The 20,641-nt window shown below is 44.5% G+C and overlaps 1 protein-coding gene across 2 annotated transcripts in view; it reads left to right on the forward strand.

Moving 5' to 3' along the window:
• LOC135520011 (inhibitor of Bruton tyrosine kinase-like) overlaps window positions 1–20,641 on the forward strand; it is a 37,278-nt gene that overhangs the window by 12,710 nt on the left and 3,927 nt on the right. The window contains exons 12-24 of one of the 2 annotated variants that reach the window (XM_064945317.1): window positions 15–650; window positions 2,363–2,449; window positions 2,647–2,729; window positions 4,059–4,096; window positions 4,330–4,426; window positions 4,753–4,854; window positions 5,022–5,139; window positions 11,676–11,736; window positions 11,958–12,079; window positions 12,281–12,393; window positions 12,484–12,757; window positions 12,832–13,086; window positions 13,342–13,536. In XM_064945317.1, coding sequence (XP_064801389.1) covers window positions 15–650; window positions 2,363–2,449; window positions 2,647–2,729; window positions 4,059–4,096; window positions 4,330–4,426; window positions 4,753–4,854; window positions 5,022–5,139; window positions 11,676–11,736; window positions 11,958–12,079; window positions 12,281–12,393; window positions 12,484–12,757; window positions 12,832–13,086; window positions 13,342–13,536 — 2,181 coding nt within the window. Of the gene's footprint in view, window positions 1–14; window positions 651–2,362; window positions 2,450–2,646; window positions 2,730–4,058; window positions 4,097–4,329; window positions 4,427–4,752; window positions 4,855–5,021; window positions 5,140–11,675; window positions 11,737–11,957; window positions 12,080–12,280; window positions 12,758–12,831; window positions 13,087–13,341; window positions 13,537–20,641 lie in introns of both variants that reach the window. The other variant, XM_064945316.1, reaches the window with a different exon arrangement.

Here is a 20,641-nt window from a genome sequence, read left to right on the forward strand (position 1 = left end):
CTTCCCCCGCCCAGCCTGTTTGAGATTCCCAGCGTATCTCCCTCCTCCTTCTCCCAACACTTCCGGGGCCTGCTGGAGGAAGCGGACGAGACGGACAGCATCCACGACTTGACCCTGCAGGCTGGAGACCGCACCTTCCCCGCCCACAAGTACCTCCTGTCCATGAGGTCCGAGTTCTTCAGGAATCAGCTGGTGCCGGACGGGGGGGAGGGAGACGGGGAGGTGAGGAGGAGCGAGGATGCGGTGGGCTGTGACCTGCTGGTGGTGGAGACGGTGAGCCCTGAGATGCTGGAGCATGTCCTGAAGTTCATCTACACCGACTCCTGTGATCTGCTGGTGCAGGGCCACCGGCCTCGAGTCTTAGGTCAGAACCAGAATCAACAGGGCCCGGAGCAGGAGCAGCTGATCAGCAGCCTGCAGGACCTGGGCTTCCATGAGGGCAACCTGAGGGACCGCTTGGCCCTGGAAGTGTACCGCTCACTGACCCCATCGGCACGAGGGGACGGAGACAAGCCCAAAAGCAAGGGCACCAAGCCTGGGAAAAAAGGCAAGGGAGGCAAGGCTGGAGCTGGAGAGGGAGGAAGAGTCAACCCGGTCAAGACCTTACAGGGCGTGGCCAAGAAGCTCGGCATGGGCAGTCTGTCGGCACGGTGAATACTGAGTTGGTTATGATTGTTGTCCCCCACGATGAAATCGGGTAGTGGACTGTGGGTCGGTCCGTTCATACGTTTGTCACACGCGATATATCTCAGACCACAGTGGCCCGATTGTGTTTTTTTTGTGTGTATTTTTGACAACTTGGGTGAATGATGCATCTTACCATTGAGAGCTGGCATTTACAAAATTATACTGATTGGCCAGATGGTGGCGCTATAACATGTGATTGAAAATGCAAACTTTGAAATGTCATGCACCTCACCCCGTTTGAGCTCAAGTCCCAACAAGGAACATGTTAGCTTCAGGGAAACATGATACTTTTTAATTTTGTGGAAAAATGCTGCTCTTCTGGCACCGAATGACTGATCTGACGATGTGATATCTATGGAAAAAGGTTTCTCGACGCAATATTTTTAAACTAGTACCTGAAACATGACCAATAAACATTCACATGGGTGTGGTTTGGCACATAAATCTATCAAGGATATTTGTATTTTAACTAAGTTGTACACATTTTGCCAACACTGTCAAGACTCATGTGCAAGAACATTCATATATAGACCACACCGTGGCGCCAAGGGACATGTTGTATATCTTGATCTGTTTGACTCGGGGTGATGAAATTTGGCACAAATACTCAGGGTAATGAGTCTTGCTAACACGTGATACCTCGGTCAACACTGGCCGATTTTGACGAAATTTGGGTGAATGATGCACCTTGCCATAGAGATCCGGGTCGTACAAAATTACACATTATTAATCAACTATACGTACAGTATAGTATGTAAGTCACATGCGATATCTGACACCATTTGCGCTGTTTTTCACATTTGTGGAGGACGACATGTTTATTTGTCTTGCTTTTAACCCCTAATCCGTTGGGGGGGGGTGGTTGTTAATATCTAGAATAGTTTTTTAAGATGGTCATACCATGGGTCATTTAGCTATCTGATGTGGGATTTTAGGACCCCTGTAGGTGTATATCTTTTCAAATATTTGATGAAACATTGAATTTGGGCTTCTGCTGTTAGCCTTAAACGCATTGAATAACATGTTCATACGTGGCACAACCGAATGTCCATTAATGTATCAAAAGGAAGTATGGTTTGAGGTGTCTGAAGGTTTCATGTGTAACCCTTGGCCCATAAAATCCTATTCATTTTAATTAGTTTTTTTACCGGGTTACCTTGAGGCGAGTCTTGTGACGCTTGTGGGCGTCAGAGTAAAACGGAGAACACGTTTGTAAGCGTCTCAGAATTTTGATGGTGGGGTCATTTTTAGTTTATAGCTCAAACAGTTCGGACTTGACAGAAGTGTTTGGGTTTGAGACATGAGACAAGTCCTGTGAAGCTTGTGGGTGTTGTAGAGTAAAACCAAGAACACATTTTGTGTTAAAATAGTTTCGAGCCACAACCGTTTGGACACTGCAGACATTCGGTGAGAGAACTGATTTTTTTTCGGCATGTCTCCTGGTCTGACAAACTTCGCTGTAGCTCTGCCATCTTCCATTGCACATCCTGAAGACCAACATTGCCGGATGTGTTGGATTTGAGACACAGCCCATGCAACAACAACAAAAAGTCTTAACTGTTGAATTGATGGAAATGTTGTAGTATGTTAATTGATTTTCACACTGGCATTGACCTGGGGTGGTATTAACATGTTATAACCTGTAGTGTTTTTTGTTAAATACATTTTATTACAGTTTGGATGGAGTGCAGTATGACAACGGGAAGATCAATGTAGTGCTTAAGATGACGGCCAACAAGCCACGATATAACCAGAAAAAGTGGTGAGTAAATTGCCGTATGGCAGATTAACTGAGACCATTGTTGTGATCATAGAAAGATCATTACTAGAATGGACATTCCTATTCAATGTTCTGTGACTCTATTCAGTTGTGTGTGTCGTTGTCAGAAAACCAGGGTAGTAAAATATCAAAGCGGAGATATTGTTTTCCGTCTAAGCTGTATTTCTGTCTCCCCCAAGCTCCTACCTCTGTGATGTCACTCTGAGGTCTGAGGATGGCAAGGAGTTCCCCTGTCACAAGTGTGTGCTGTGTGCCAGACTTGGTGAGCTACTATGTGTCAACAAATTGTTGTGTTTCTTGGAGTGTGAGGGGTGAACTGTGGGTTTGGGTTATTCAAGGTTGTAGACATCTGACACTAGATTGGCCCGTCATTGTTAACTTCTTGGCACACCCATCCCGTTAGCGGGATCATTTTTGTCAACATCCGCTGAATTGCAGAGAGCCAAATTCAAATGAAATTACTGAAAAAATTTAATTATCATGAAATCACAAGTTCAATATAGCAAAACACAGTTTAGTTTGTTAATCCACCTGGCATGTCAGATTTCCGAAAAGCTTTACAGCGAAAGCAAACCAAGCGTTTATGTAAGGACATCTCTCTCAGCAGACAAAACATTACAAACAGCTAGCAGCAAAGTAGATTGGTCACGAAAGGCAATAAAGTGAATAGCTTACTTTTGATCTTCAGATGTTTGCACTCACAAGACTCCCAGTTACACAAATGTTCCTTTTGTTCGATAAAGATTATTTTTATATCCATTAACCTCCATTTGGTTGGCACGTTTTGTTCAGTAATCCACATGCTCGAGCGGTCACATTCTCGAGCGGTCACGATGGGGCAGACGAATATTCCAAATAGTATCCGTAAAGTTCGTAGAAACATGTCAAATGTTTTTTATAATCAATCCTCAGGTTATTTTTACAATAAATAATCGATAATATTTCAACCGGACCGTAGCTTTTTCAATAGGAGAGAGAGAGAAAATGTCTGCTCCAAGCTGTTGGCGCATGCAAAACTCTAGGGACACCCAGCCATCCACTGACACGATGTGATCATTCTCGCTCATTTTTTCAGAATAAATGGCTGAAACTAAATACTGTTCACACCATGTGGAAGCCATAGGGAAAGGAATCTGGTTGATATCCCTTTCAATGGAGTGAAGGCAGGCAATGGAACAGAGCTTTCAGGAAAAACAGTACTTCCGGGTTGGATTTTCCTCAGGTTTTCGCCTGCAATATCAGTTCTGTTATACTCAGACAATACTTTTGACAGTTTTGGAAACTTTAGAGTGTTTTCGATCATAATCTGACAATTATATGCATATTCTAGCTTCTGGGCTGATAAATAGGCAGTTTCATTTGGATACGTTTTTCATCCAAACATCAAAATACTGCCCCCTACCCTCAACAGGTTAAAGCCGTGGGACCAGTTTTCGGTACACAGATTAAACCTAGCCCTGGACTAAAAGCATGCTCAATGGAGAATCTCAATTTAAAATTATTTTTAATATAAGGAGTAAGATGTGTCTGGGGGATGATTTTTGGATATTTCTTAGTGGCAGTTCTATTGTAAACATGTCATGTGTTTCAGAGTACTTCCACAGTATGCTGGGGAACCCCTGGATAGAGGTATGTTATGTTTTGTCTTTGATGTTTATCAATCCATATTAGTTTTTACAATTGATAAAATATCTGTTTTAGTTTCTGGCAATTGGAGGTCTTGCTCATTGTACACTAAAGCTTAATTTTAATATTTCCAGAAGTAACCATTGGCTCTGAAAACATTCTCACATTGTGCTTGAGTAAGTGTGCTGCTACTTGTGATCAGTGATAGTAATGTAGTTGTTGTGTGCCCCCCACAGGCCACTTCTTGTAGTGCCCTAGAGATGCCCACCAGCTCAGAGATACTGCAGGTCATCCTAGAATATGTCTACACTGACGAGTCTCCCACTATCAAAGGTACAGGACACACCAGATCATGCATATGCAACCTGTACACACACACACACACACACACACACACACACACACACACACTCAGTGAAAAATGCTTTGGAACTATGGATGGAAATGAGCTCTCTTGCTAACTTGGGTACATATACATTGACTCTGTAATGTTGCTAAATGTGCACTGTCCCTGTCAAATAAGTAAATAAAATAAATATTGAGTTAAAAATAAGTATCCCACGTGGCTACTCATAATAATATTTACGAACCTCATGTTGACTTTGATCTTGATGCACAAGGTAGTTGGAAGCTAAAAGTCTGTCTCTATCCACTTCCAGAGTCTCTCAATGTGGAGTTTGTCTGCAACGTGTTGGTGGTGGCCGATCAGCTTCTCATCACCCGACTGAAGGAGATGTGTGAGGTGGCCATCACTGAGAACCGTATGTCCTCTGATCTTCCCTCTGTCCTCTCTGCTCTCCTCCCATGCCTCTGTCCTCCTCTTCTCTCCTGCCTGTCGACATGTCAAACAGCTTTGTCTTGAAAATCACCCGTGTGAGAGCACTGTCCTGTTTGTTTTAAAAAATGGCTTCCTCTTCCGTCTCCTCAGTGACGCTGAAGAACGCTGCGGAGCTGCTGCAGTTTTCTGCCATGTACAACGCTGAGCAGCTCAAACTGTCCTGCATCCAGTTCATCGTGCACAACATGGCTGCCCTGCTTGAGTCCAAGTGAGTGTGTGTGTGTAAAGTATTCGGACCACTTGACTTTTCCCCCATTTTATTATGTTACAGACGTTTCTTTTTTTTTAATGATGAAAGGCACCTAAAAAAAAAAAAAATCAGTCTTCACACCTTACACCACACTATTAAAGACGACAAAGGGAAACCCAGACGTGAGCTACCCAGTGATGTGAGCCTACCAGACTAGCTAAATGCCTTTTCTGTTCGCTTTGAGGTAAGCAACACTGAAGCATGCACGAGAGCACCAGCTGTTCTGGATGACTGTGATAACGCTCTCGGTAGCAGATGCGAACAAAACCTTTAAACAGGTCAACATTCACACAGCCGCTGGGCCAGGCGGATTACCAGGACTTGTACTGAAAGCATGCGCGGACCAACTGGCAAGTGTCTTCACTGACATTTTCAACCTCTCCCTGACTGAGTCTGTAATACCTAAATGTTTCAAGCAGACCACCATAGTTCCTGTGCCCAAGGAAGCAAAGGTAACCTGCCTAAATGATTACCGCCCCGTGGCACTCACGACGGTAGCCATGAAGTGCTTTGAATGGCTGGTCAATCGCACTCCACACTGTCCTTTCTCACCTGGACAAAAGGAACACCTATGTGAGAATGCTGTTCATCGACTCCAGGTTAGCGTTCAACACCACGAAGCTCATCCCTAAGCTAAGGACTCTGGGACTAAACACCTCCCTCTGCAACTGGATCCTGGACTTCCTGATGTGTCGCCCCCAGGTGGTAACGATGAGACTGCCTATAGGGAGGAGGTCAGAGAACTGGCAATGTGGTGCCAGGACAATGACCTCTCCCTCAATGTGAGCAAGACAAAGGAGCTGAATGTGGACAACAGGAATGGCGGGCCAAACAGGCCCCCATTCAACATCGACGGGGCTGTAGTGAAGCAGGTCGAGTTTCAAGTTCCTTGGTGTCCACATCACCAATGAACTATCATGGTCCAAACATACCAAGACAGTCGTGAAGAGGGCACGACAACCTTTTACCCCTCAGGAGACTGAAATGATTTGGCATGGGCCCCCAGATCCTCGAAAGGTTCTACAGATGCACCATTGAGAGCGTCCTTACTGGTTGTATCAACGACTTGTATGGCAACTGCTCGACATCTGACCATAAGACGCTACAGAGGGTGGTGCGAACGTCCCAGTTCATCACTGGGGCCAAGCTTTCTTGTCGGTGCCGACAGAGATGGCCGCCTCGCTTCGCGTTCCTAGGAAACTATGCAGTTTTTTTTTTTTTACGTGTTATTTCTTACATTAGTACCCCAGGTCATCTTAGGTTTCATTACATACAGTCGAGAAGAACTACTGTATATAAGATCAGCGTCAACTCACCATCAGTATGACCAAGAATATGTTTTTCGCGACGCGGATCCTGTGTTCTGCCTTACAAACAGGACAACGGAATGGATCGCATGCAGCGACCCAAAAAAGGACTCCGAAAAAGAGGGAAACGAGCGGTCTTCTGGTCAGACTACGGAGACGGGCACACCGTGCACCACTCCCTAGCATTCTTCTTGCCAATGTCCAGTCTCTTGACAACAAGGTTGATGAAATCCGAGCAAGGGTAGCATTCCAGAGGGACATCAGAGACTGTAACGTTCTGTGCTTCACGGAAACATGGCTCACTGGAGAGACGCTATCCGAAGCGGTGCAGCCAACGGGTTTCTCCACGCATCGCGCCGACAGAAACAAACACCTTTCTGGTAAGAAGAGGGGTGGGGGCGTAAACCGCATTATCTACCAAGAGAATTCTCTTCGATTATAATCACAGCCGTATATATCCCACCCCAAGCAGACACATCGATGGCTCTGAACGAACTTTATTTAACTCTTTGCAAACTGGAAACCATTTATCCGGAGGCTGCATTCATTGTTGCTGGGGATTTTAACAAGGCTAATCTGAAAACAGGACTCCCTAAATTTTATCAGCATATCGATTGCGCAACCAGGGGTGGAAAAACCTTGGATCACTGTTACTCTAACTTCCGTGACGCATATAAGGCCCTGCCCCGCCCCCCTTTCGGAAAAGCTGACCACGACTCCATTTTGCTGATACCTGCCTACAGACAAAAGCTAAAACAAGAAGCTCCCACGCTGAGGTCTGTCCAACGCTGGTCCGACCAAGCTGACTCCACACTCCAAGACTGCTTCCATCACGTGGACTGGGACATGTTTCGTATTGCGTCAGATAACAACATTGATGAATACGCTGATTCGGTGTGCGAGTTCATTAGAACGTGCGTTGAAGATGTCGTTCCCATAGCAACGATTAAAACATTCCCTAACCAGAAACCGTGGATTGATGGCAGCATTCGCGTGAAACTGAAAGCTCTGTCAGGTTGGATGGGGAGCTGTTTTCAAATCAAAAAATATTGTTGGTCACACACACATGGTTAGTAGATGTTGTTGCGAGTGTAGCAATGCTTGTGCTTCTAGTTCCGACAGTGCAGCAATATCTAACAAGTAATCTTAACAATTCCACCACTACCTAATACACACATCTAAGTAAAGGGATGGAATAAGAATATATGGATGAGCAATGACAGAGCGGCATAGGCAAGATGCAATAAAATAATATACATATGAGATGAGTAATGTAAGATGTGTAAACATCATTATTAATATAGTGACTAGTGATCCATTTGTTAGTGGCCAATGATTTCAAGACCATGTAGGCAGCAACCTCTGTTAGTGATGGCTGTTCAACAATCTGATAGCCTTGAGAAAGAAGCTAATTTCAGTCTCTCGGTCCCAGCTTTGATGTGCCTGTACTGACCTCACCTTCTGGATGGTAGCTTGGTGAACAGGCAATGGCTCGGGTGGTTGTTCTTGATGGCCTTTTTGACCTTCCTGTGACATCGGGTGCTGTAGTTGTCCCGGAGGGCAGGTAGTTTGCCCTCGGTGATGTGTTGTGTAAACTGCACCACCCTCTGGAGAGCCTGCGGTTGAGGGCGGTGCAGTTGCCGTACCAGGTGGTGATACAGCCCGACAGAATGCTCTCAATTGTGCATCTGTAAAAGTTTATCAGGGTTTTAGGTGCCTAGCCAAATTTCTTCAGCCTCCTGAGGTTGAGGCGATGTTGCCCCTTCACCACACTGTGTGTGGGTGGACCATTTCAGTTTGTCTGTGATGTGTACGCTGAGGAACTTTAAAAAAAAAAACTTTCCACCTTCTCCACTGCTGTCCCTTCGATGTGGATAGGGGGGTGCTCCCTCTGTTTCCTAAAGTCCACAATCATCTTTATTTTGTTGACGTTGAGTGAGAGGTTGTTTTCCTAACACCACACTCCGAGTGCCCTCACCTCCCTGTAGGCTGTCTCGTCTTTGTTGGAAATCAAGCCCACTACTGTTGTCGTCTTCAAACTTGATGATTGAGTTGAAGCAATGTGTGACAATGCAGTCGTGTGTGAACAGGGAGCACAGGAGGGGGATGAGGACGCACTGTTGTGGGTCCCCAGTGTAGAGGATCAGCGAAGTGGAGATGTGTTTCCTACCTTCACCACCTGGGAGCAGCCCGTCAGGAAGTCCAGGACACTATCACACAGGGTGGGGTTGAGACCCAGAGCCTCAAGCATAATAAGTTTGGAGGGTACTATGGTGTTGAATGCTGTGCTGTTCATTGACTACAGCTTTCTTAAATAAGTATTCCTATTGTCCAGATGGGATAGGGCAGTGTGATGGCGATTGGATAGTCTGTGGACCTATTGGGGCAGTAACAAATTGCGGTGGGTCTCGGTTGACTGGTAAAGTGGAGGTGATATGATCCTTGACTAGTCTCAATCACTTCAGTTCTCTCCAGAGATGTTCAAGTCCAGGCTCTGGTTGGGCTTCTCGAGGACATTGAGACTTGTCCTGAAGCCACTCCTGCGTTGTCTGAGAACATGCTCCAGAGCGCTCAGGACTTCATCAAGGATCTCTCTCTACTTTGCTCCGTTTATCTTTCCCTTTATCCTAACTAGTCCCCCAGTCCATGCCACTGAAAAACATCCCCACAGCATGATGCTGCCACCACCATGCTTCACCATATGAATGGTGCCAGGTTTCCTCCAGATGTGACACTTGGTATTTAGGCCAAAGAGTTCAATTTAGGTTTCATCAGACCAGAGGATCTTGTTTCTCATGGCCTGAGTCCTTTTGGCTCCAAGCAGGCTGTCTTGTGCCTTCTTATTGTGGGGTGGCCACTCTACCATAAATGTCTGATTGGTGGAGTGCTGCAGAGATAGTTGCCCATCTGGAAGTTTCTCCAATCTCCACAGAGGAACTCTGGGGCTCTGTCAGAGTGACCATTGGGTTCTTGGTCACCTGCCTGACCAAGGCTTTTCTCCCCTGATTGCTCAGTTTGGCAGGGCGGCCAGCTCTAGGACGAGTCTTGGTGGTCCCAAACTTCTTCCATTTAAGAATGATGGAGGCCACTGTGTTCTTGGGGACCTTCAATGCTGCATGAATATTTTTGTATCCTTCCCCAGATCTGTTCCTCAATACAATCTTGTCTTGAGCTCTACTGACAATTCCTCCGACCTCATGGCTTGGTTTTTGCTCTGACATGCACTGTCAACTGTGGGACCTTAAATAGACAAATTCTTTGTGGATCTGTGTTATGAAGTGCAGCTCAGTTTACGAGTCGTTTTGTGGGCAGTGTGCACATAGCCTGTCTTCTCTTGAGTGCCAGGTATGCCTACGGTGTCCTTCCTCAATAGCTATGCTCACCGAGTCTGTACATAAGTCAAAGCATTCCTTAAGTTTGGGTCAGTCACAGTGGTCAGGTAATCTGCTACTGTGTACTCTATTTAGGGCCAAATGGCATTCTAGTTTGTCTCAATTGTTTGGGTCTAATTGCTGTCCTGGGGCTCTGTGGGGTCTGTTTGTGAACAGAGGGCCAGCTTGCTTAGGGGACTCTTCTCCAGGTTCCTCTCGTTGTAGGTGATGGCCTTGTTTTGGAAGGTTCTGGAATCGCTTCCTTTTAGGTGGTTGTAGAATTTAACGTCTCTTTTCTGGATTTTGATAATTAGTGGGTATCGGACTAATTCTGCTCTGCATGCATTATTTGGTGTTTTACATTGTACACAAGTTATTTCTGAATAAGTGATTCAAAAATTTTTAGGCAGATCCTAATTGGTATGTTGAATTTTATGTTCCTTCTCAGATCGTTCACAGATTTGTGGAAGTTAACTGTGGCGCTGATGTTTAGGCCTTTCAGGTTATGTCGATATAGGACTCGTTTTACTCGGGATAAAGATACTTTTGTACCTGTTTCCTCCAGCATTTTCACAAGGTCCTTTGCTTGCACTTTTCACACGTTCATCTCTAGGAGACGGAACGCGTCTCCTTCCTGAGTGGTATGACAGCTGCATGGTTCCCATGGTGTTTATACTTGCGTACTATTGTTTGTACAGATGAACGTGGTACCTTCAGGCATTTGGAAATTGCTCCCAAGGATGAACCAGACTTGTGAAGGTCTACAATTGTTTTTCTGAGGTCTTGGCTGATTTTTATTTTTATTTTCCCATGATGTCAAGCAAAGAGGCACTGAGTATGAAGGTAGGCCTTGAAATACATCCACAGGTACACCTCCAATTGACTCAAATGATGTCAATTAGCCTAATCAGAAGCTTCTAAAGCCATGACATCATTTTCTGGAATCTTCCAAGCTGTTTTAAAGTCAGTCAACTTAGTGCATGTAAACTTCTGACCCACTGGAATTGTGATACAGTAAGTGAAATAATCTGTCTAAACAATTGTTGGAAAAATGACTTGTCATGCGCAAAGTAGATGTCCTAACCGACTTGCCAAAACTATAGTTTAACAAGAAATTTGTGGAGTGGTTGAAAAATGAGTTTTAATGACTCCAACCTAAGTGTATGTAAACTTCCGACTTCAACTGTGTGTGTGTTGAAGAGGGTGGGGCTTAAGCTGCATCCCTGTCTCACCCCATGGCTCTGTGGATAGAAATGTTTTTTTTGTTGCCAAATTTTAATCCACGCTTGTTGATTTCATAATGTTTTTTTTTTCAACACCACTTTCCATCAATTTCTATAGCAGACCCTTATGTCAAATTGAGTCAAGTTTTAATTAACAAAGTATGAGAACACTGCTTTTGTTTTGCTTCCAAATATTAGGGAAGATGCCATAGCTAAGGATGTTAGAGTTTAAGTATAACCAATTGGAATTTGTGGTCTTTATGTTTTATCATTTCATTGAGGATACCATCTACACCACAGGTCTTTTTTGGGGTGGAGGGTTAATTTTGTCCTGTAGTTCATTCAATGTAATTGGAGAATCCATTGGGTTCTGGTAGTCTTTTAATAGTTGATTATAAGATTTGTATTTGTTTTTGCTGGTTCTTTGTTATAGGGCCAAAAAGATTGGGGAAGTGGTTGACTCATCTCCATTTTGGATAGATAACACTAAACAAACAACAAGAGTTTTTAAATGTTTCCCAGATGAGGCAAAACTATGGATGATTCTTCTTCGAGTCTCTCTCTGTTTTATATATCCACATCTCTCTTATCAGAGCACTGGATATCCTGAGTGATGACGTGCTGGTGGAGCTTTCTGCCTCCTACAGGAGGATGGTGAGTAATTTCCCCTTTGAGCCGTGACCGTACCTGCATCATCTGTATAGTGCGATACCTGGCATATGTTCAGTAGGGGAACTCAACAGAAAATGAAAATAGGGTTTGTTATTGGAGGGTTTCTCAGATAGTCCCTCCCTGTTTCACTTGTTTTCTTCCATTTGATTCTTACTGAACATGACTGTTGGTTCTGATTAACTGACCTGTTACCATCCTGTCAGATTCCGGCCATGCAGAAGCGACTGATCACGCCTTACCCAGACGCCCCGGACCTCACTGTGTACGAGGACATGGACTCTTCATTCAGCGCTAAAGCTGACGCTGAACTAGACTACTCCTGCAGGTACTATACCATCTAACAAACTACTATACAACTCTGGCTGCATCTCATTCCAGAAGTTGCTCGTTCGCTCCCTGGCATGAATGAGATGGGACTGAATTGGTGCTGAAAGTAGGTTCCAATGTTTTGGATTGAAATGCATCCAGCCAGTAACCTCCCTAACACTTGAACCGTGGCCGAATTTGTTTCTCTTCCTCCTCTCAGGGAGACTCTGCTGAAGAAGGCTAAGTTGAAGGCCAAAAGAAAACCTAGGCGACGCTCCGACAGCTCAGGGGGTTACACCCTTTCTGACATCATCCAGAGCCCACCTGCTGCAGGTAGAACACACAACACTTTATCACGGCACACAATAATTATTTCCTTTAGTTGGAGTTGGGCTGATATGGATTATGATAGTCTCTTCTCAGTCCTCTCTCCCAGCCTGGTCAAGTCAGGAAAGACCAACTCCATGGAGTCTCTGCAGGAGCTGATGACATCTGACTCCGAGGGCAGCTACAAGGATGTGCGCAGCCCCCGAAACCTCCAGAGTCCCGTGTTCCACGACAGGCCCGAGGAGGGGAGGGCTGAAGGAGGTCCCAGGTTGAAGACGCCCCCCAGCACCACCGCCACCATGCGGAACGGCCTCCCCGCCGAACCCCCAAAGAGTTCTGTTCCAGAGCACATCCCCAAGGTCACAGCCAGGTGAGTCAGGTCACTGTGGACCAGGTCAGGGTTCATGGGTGGAACTGTATGTGACCTTGTGTCTTCTCTCTCAGTCCTGCTCTGTCACGTCCTGTCTTGGATATCAGGGCCATCATGGATATGGAAGCCAGCTCAAAGACTCAAAGTCTCAGAGCCACTCCCAAAAGTCCTGTCAGTGTTGGCAGCAGTAGCAAGCAGTCCCCTCTCCCAGCCAAGCTCTCCCAGAAGCAGAGGAAGATGATCGCCATGGCAACCAAGGAGGGCAGTGCGGAGTGTGCCCTATCCAAATCGCCACCAGTCATTACTCCCTCAAAGAATGTGAAAGCATGGTAAGCCCCCCTCCATAAGGAATGCTCCTAATATCAGAACCAGCACAGAAGGTGGTGGGTTGGTGAGACAATCCCTATGTATTAGAGTAGGTCCTCTCCCGGTCTCATTTGTGTTGAATGTTGTTTCATGTACAACTACAGAATCTGCGTATTCCCTCAGCTGTTAGTGAAAATCGTGCTTTTTAATGCGCTGAAGTAGTACTTTTGATTCATCAGATGTTGTTGAATATGGTTCCACCTCCCTTCTCTCCTCAGGGCCACTCCGGTCCAGACACCCCCTTCGTCTCGAGCTTTCCGGGACCTCCTGGTGGAGGAGGAGAGCCTGGTCAGGAACGGGAGGCCAGGGTCCCCGGGAAAGCCAGTTGCTCAGGGCCCTCTGGTCTCTGCTGCCAGGAGGGTCAACTTCAAATGTACTGCTAAGCTCCCCAGCGAGCCAGAGAGACCTGCTGGGTAAGACTGCTTGCACACAGACACGCACGCATACGCAGTCGGTCATATTTGATGTTAGTTGTCACCAACGCACATACAGAAGTGTGTATATATTACACACACACACAACAATATAGAGGAGTACACTAGCATGTATGGCCAAGGGATGAATGCCCTTATGGCCGATGAATCAACGAACTATCACTCTACCCTAAAGTACCAGTGTTGTCCACTAGATGTCTCTAGTGTGTCGCCATGCTCACGCAGATTCCTGTTTCTATTAAAGACAGGAATCTGACACGCACTAACAGCTCTACTAGCATCAATGTCAGTTGGTTACCTTGGTGATGCACAACTTCGTTGTAGTAAGAAGATAGTGAAGCTTGTATCTATGGTTATTGTGCCATAATTAGGCCTATGTTATAGCTGATGGTTTAACCATACAGGATTTAGTTCAGTCTGTGTGAGGTATCTCTTTAGAATAAACATAGTCACTAAGAAAGTGGCAAGTGACTGGCAGAGTTTCTCTGGTGATTCCCAGTTATTCCAAAGGGAAGCAGACAAAAGAAAGAATAAGGATTTGGAGGATTATGTTACGCTTCCCGGCTAGTCCGGGAGACCAGTCCTGAGAGTCTGTGGTTTGCTTGAGCAGGTGCATCAAATGTTCAAACGTCATTGGAAATGTTCAAACGTCATTGGAAGGTAAGAAGCTCCTGCACACTGGGCGTGCAATGGATCACCTTTATTGTCTAAAAGCTCTGAGATTGCAACAACAATGGATCACCTTTATTGTCTAAAAGCTCTGATGAGATTGCAACAACAATAAGCATAGACTTCTCTACACACTCTCATGAAACTCCTGCCAACATGGGTGCAAAGTGATCTATGCAGATGCACAGATGGCACAAAAAAAAAACGCTGAACCGGTCATTGTTTTAGCGAGAGGAAAATATCGCCCGAACTTCGCTAAGCACTCCTCTTAATTTTGGGCAACCAATCGCAGCACTCCAATGGATAGCAACTGTCGTTGAGTCTGACACCTCAGACAAGCTCATGAACACATGAAAGCCAGTGGGGAAAAACTGAGATTTATTTAAAAAACATATGTTTTGAATGGCTAAATAATTTAACAGTGCACCAGGGGTACTTGCCACTGTTTCCTGAAATGCAGAGGCTCTTGGAATATTTTGCTAATACGAAATTATACTTTGTTAGTGTAACAGTCACCCCAATCGAACCAGGGAGCACACATCAACAGTCACCCTCAAAGTCGTTACCCATCCTCTCCTCAACCCAACCTGGGCGTGCACCACCGGTAACCAGGGACCCTCTTTTTGACCTCCTCCTTTTCCACAGCAACCAGTGATCCGGGTCAACAGCATCAACAGTCACCCTCAAGGGACCCTCTGCACACATCAACAGTTACCCATCACTCCACAAAAGCCAAGTCTCAGAGCGTGTGACGTCACTGATCAAAACGCTATTAGCTCGCACCACCGTTAACTAGCTAGCCATTTCACATCGGTTACATTAGCTCAACTGGTTAGCTACGGGCTCTCTCATTGAGCACCAAACTTCGCTAACGCTGCCTAGCTTGCTAACTACTTAACTTTCTCATAGTTAGCTTGCTAAATTGGCTATATTAGGAATATAATTTATCTGCTGTCGACATCGGCAAAATATTTGAGAGCACTTATTAGTAGGGATGCACGATATATCGGTGAACATATTGGAATCGGACAATATTAGCTAAAAATGCCAACATTGGTATCGGCTGATGTCTAGTTTAAAGCCCCGATGTGAAAGCTGACGTGCATACCTACATGATGTAATGACGCCACGTAAAAGGTTGCGCTATACGTGCAACACTGCATTCCTAAACTAGCCCACAATGTCTGCTGTGTGGATTGAGCAGTCAAAGTCAAGCAGTCATTTGAAAAAGTAACACACTTTCAGCGAGGCAACTCAAAAGGTGAAATCCATTAAAGCCAAGATAATGAAATTCATTGCCCTTGACAATCAACCGTTCTGTCGTGGGTGATGTTGGCTTTCGCCGACTGGTCGAGCACCGGTACACACTACCAAGTGCGCTCTTTTTCAGATGTTGCCATACCGGAGTTACACAGTAATAGTGTCACGACATAATACTATGGAACACCATTTGGGTCTTTGCGTGTTTAAAAAGATACAGTAGCACTGTCAAAGATGTACAAAAAAGTCTGCAAACGCTTCCCAAGAATGTTGTTTAAAATACCGCGTTGGTAATAAAGCATAATTTGTTCGACCGCAACTTCTGGGGTATCTAACTTTAGCTTGATACCTAGCTATCACCAATACAACCAGCCTGAAAACAAGGAACAGTAGAACCTGAAGTCACTTTCATAATTCTTTGCAATGATTTAGGAATCCTTATAAGTATTAGCTAGGTAGCCACTTGTTGTTCGCCAATTGAAATTTAACTTCAGTTCATGAAAATAAATAGCTAGTCAGCAACTTAGCTTTGGGCAACAGTGTTAACGTTTTCAGCCGCCATCTAGTTTCATCTGAATAGTGAGGCTTGACCGCACCGGGTTATGTGTTGTGAAGCTAGCCACAATAAGGATTAGGCACAATAGTGGAATTTTCAGTTTGCCTTCAAAATAAAAGTATATTTGACAGTACTGCAAATGGTAATCGCAAAGTCCACTATTGTGGCTAGCTTCACATCCTTATTGTGGCTAGCTTCACATAGATGGATCTGACCACCATTAATCAAATAAGAACTGTCTTATAAATTAGGGTTATTTTAGATGACGCCTAGCTATATTGTTTGCTAGCTAACTATAGCCACTGAAACAGATTGTCATTTTGCTATATTTTTGTTGAAGAACATTGTTTGCATTCATGCACTAGCTAGCTTTTAAAATTTATGACCAGCACTGTAGGTGCGTGAGATGACTTTACCAGCATTATAGCATACGTATCGATGAATTGTTGTGACAAATGAAATAAGAGTGACAGTATAGTGTAATTTTGAGTGTAATCAATGTGTAATAACTACTTAAAATGTATGAATTCGTTACATTATTGTGATGTGCAGTCATATTCGGGTCCTGATTGGTCAACAAGCTTATTTGACACGTTAAGTAGTATATTTCTTGACACCCAAAGACCCAAACGGCGTTCCATAGAAATCCTGGTTGAGAATGAAACGACTGAACAAGCAAGTAAGTGAAATAAATAGGTTTTTGATTATGTTTTATTGTTAATTGGGAAACACATGCCAACCAAAACTTTTTGATCAGTGATGTGTGTAACCATTATTTAACTAGGCATGCCGTTAAAGAACAAATTCTTATTTACAATGATGGCCAAACCCGGACGACGCTGGGCCAATTGTGCGCCGCCCTATGGGACTCCCAATCTTGGCCGGATATGATACAGCCTGGATTCGAACCAGGGACTGTAGTGATGCCTCTTGCACTAAGATGCAGTGCCTTAGACCGCTGTGTCTGTCTGTGTTAACTATTTAACTGTATTAGAATGTTTAACACTGCTAAAATGTTAATTATTGGGTATTTTGGCAAGGAAAATATCGGCCAAAAATGTAATATCGGTGCATCACTACATATTATCCCCCAAAGTGGTTAGTACCTTTGACTGCATGCACAGCCATTCAGTGGCTAGCCATACTACAAACACAATTTTACCAGTTTCCCGTACTGCTGGGCGATATGGCCAAAATATCATATTACGGTATTTGAAAATAATTGGTATGGTATGACTGTATTTGACCGTATTTTTTTTTATAATACAAGTTCTACATTTGCTATATGACTGCTAGACTGTCAAATCTAAGTGATTTCAATGGGTCTTCCTCCTGATTTGTTTTATACTGTTCAATTCAACCAAAAATAATTTCACTTTCATCAATGTCAACATTTCCTGCACTCATTTCAGATCGTTTCCACACCTGTAGGCATTATTTTTTACCAAATGTTGCAAATTAAATTTGACTTGTGATTTGGAGCAAAACACTTGGGTGAACTGTTGGCATCATTGAAATATGATTATTCGAGTTATATAGTTAGAATATAGTGGTGGGCACTTTGAGTACAGTGTTTGACACGACGACAATTTAAAAATGCCAAGGAGGCGTTATTGTGAGAGGGTAGGAACCAAAATTGTTAAGGGTTACCTTGGGGACGAAATAATCTTTGGCTACATTGAATGTTTTCTCTTAGCTACTTCATGTAGTTAACATATTCATGCTTTGTGTATTCCTCCATGATTTAGAAGATACTGTTACAAACATTCTGATTTAGGTCTACACTGTCACTGGTATGTGTGTAAAAACTCAGCAAAAAAAGAAACGTCCTGTCTTACAAAGATAATTCAGTAAAAATCCAAATAACTTCACAGATCTTAATGGTAAAGGGTTTAAACACTGTTTCCCATGCTTGTTCAATGAACCATAAACAATTAATGAACATGCACCTGTGGAACGGTCGTTAAGACACTAACAGCTTACAGATGGTAGGCAATTAAGGTCACAGTTAATTGAAAAATTAGGACACTAAAGACTCTGAAGAACACCAAAAGAAAAATGCCCAGGGTCCCCTGCTCATCTGCGTGAACCCGCCTTAGGCATGCTGCAAGGAGGCATGAGGATTGCAGAGGTGGCCAGGGCAATAAATTGCGATGTCTTTACTGTGAGACGCCTAAGACAGCGCTACAGGGAGACAGGACGGACAGCTGATTGTCCTTGCAGTGGCAGAACACGTGTAATAGCACCTGCACAGGATCGGTACATCCGAACATCACACCTGCAGGACAGGTACAGGATGGCAACAACAACTGCCCGAGTTACACCAGGAACGCACAATCCCTCCATCAGTGCCCAGACTTTCCGCAATAGGCCGAGAGAGTCTGGACTGAGGGCTTGTAGGTCTGTTGTAAGGAAGGTCCTCACCAGACATCACCGGCAAGAACGTCGCCTATGGGCACAAACCCACCATCACTGGACCAGACAGGACTGGCAAAAAGTGCTCTTCACTGACGAGTCTCGGTTTTGTCACACCAGGGGTGATGGTCGGATTTGCATTTATCGTCGAAGGCATGAGCCTGTACTCTGGAGCGGGATCGAGGTGGAGGGTCCGTCATGGTCTGGGGCGGTGTGTCACAGCTTCATTGGACTGAGCTTGCCTGCAATGACAATCTCAACGCTGTGCATTACAGGGAAGACATCCTCCTCCCTCATGTGGTACCCTTCCTGCAGGCTCATCGTGACAATGCCACAAGCCATACTGCTCATTCTGTGTGCGATTTCCTGCAAGACAGGAATAGGGCCATTCCCCCCAGAAATGTCCAGGAACTTGCAGGAACTTGCAGGTGCCTTGGTTGAACAGTGGGGTAACCTCTCACAGCAAGAACTGGCAAATCTGGTGCAGTCCACGATGCAGCTGGTGGCCACACCAGATACTGACTGTTACTTTTGATTTAGACCCCCCCCCCCCCCCCTGTTAGTCACATGTCTGTGGAACTTGTTCAGTTTCTCAGTTGAATCTTATGTTCATACAAATATTTACACATAAGTTTGCTGAAAATAAACACAGTTGACAGTGTGAGGATGTTTATTTTGCTATGTATGTAGCTAATTGTTTGCTGACATTTTATTAACTAGCTAGTGATTAGCGGCTAACAAGATTTAGACCCAACTTGCAAAGAACATACAAACTAATATTGTAGTACTAGAATGCTAGGGGAATTTATATTAAGATTCGAAGTGAAAACCACATCCTTGTCAACATTGTTGCATGTGCTGCATGCAGACTGAACGCAAGTGTCTCGTGGTTGAGGAATAACACATGAGCTCCTTGAGTGACGGGTGGGGCAAGGTCTGTGTGGCTATCAGCATGGAGAGAGACCGGAGACTCATGACTCGCGCAGCGAAGTAAACTATAAAAATGTATAACACACGGCCTATCACATTTTCTAAAAACCCAACTTTCAAATACCGTTCAAGAATTTAATGTACAATTCAATACCGGTATATGGTCAAATACGGTGTACAACCCAGCCCTATATTCCTGTGAAGCAATTGTAATGACAGTCCACCACAACATACCCAAGAGTTTCCTGATTAGTTAGGGGTAGTCTGTTTTTAATTTCATTGTGTTTTAAGATCAGGGGATTTCGTCAGTGGTTGGAAGGGGAATTTGGCTTCCTGGGTTAATGTTGTCTGAGGTTCCAACAGTAGCCAAGTGGGGCGGGGCTTAGTGAAGGGTCAATGTACTGAACGGGAAGCCGCTGCCTGAAGCAGGATGTAAACTCATTGCTCGGGCTGTGGGGCCACCAGGCTGATGGTCACAATGACCTTTTCACTTCCCATTCAACAAGACTGACATGTCTTGTGAACTACTCCCTGGTTGGAACAGATCATATGATCAGCCCCCCCCACCCCCAATCCTAACCTTAACTATTAGTGGGGAAAATGCTAAACTGACCAAGATCAGCATCTAGGGGCAACTTCACCCTGCACAGTGAACTACACCTCAGACACCAGCTGGATTGGTAGAGCTTTAGATGCTGAAAGAGCTGAATATTTGCCTGGTCCCAGATCTTTGTTTGTGCGAAGATAAAAAAATTAACCACAGGAGTTGGCAAGACTGCACAAAATGAGACCAGGGTAACTGAATACTGCGTACTCCTGATTTTAAACAACAGTAAACGATACGATTTCAGCGTAATAGATTTTGGGGTGTTTTTACATAACGTATGGAAGAGTGTTCATGTGCTGTATCCTATAACGTTGACATCTAAATTAACACATAATATGGACGGAGGTGTTTTAGGAATGCTTGTGAAAACATTGTGGATGTTTTAACTTAAACTTTGGTAGCAATGTTTTTTTGAATTGTGACATCTCAATCTTATCAGGCCAACGAATTACAGGAAGTGTGTGCGCTTGTGTGACCCAAGGGTGTCAAACTCTGATAGAAGAGGAAGTAAGCAAAAGTCAAGAGCTTCTGCAAAAACAGAGTCATTCGGGGACTCTGTCTTCCAGACGTAGATCTTTTCTCACTGCCCAGAGCCAAGATGGATTAAAGACCACAGACTGGGAACGCTCTCTTTCCGGTCTGTGACG

The sequence above is a fragment of the Oncorhynchus masou genome, chromosome 29 (assembly GCF_036934945.1).
Source record: "Oncorhynchus masou masou isolate Uvic2021 chromosome 29, UVic_Omas_1.1, whole genome shotgun sequence".
Taxonomy (NCBI): Eukaryota; Metazoa; Chordata; class Actinopteri; order Salmoniformes; family Salmonidae; genus Oncorhynchus; species Oncorhynchus masou.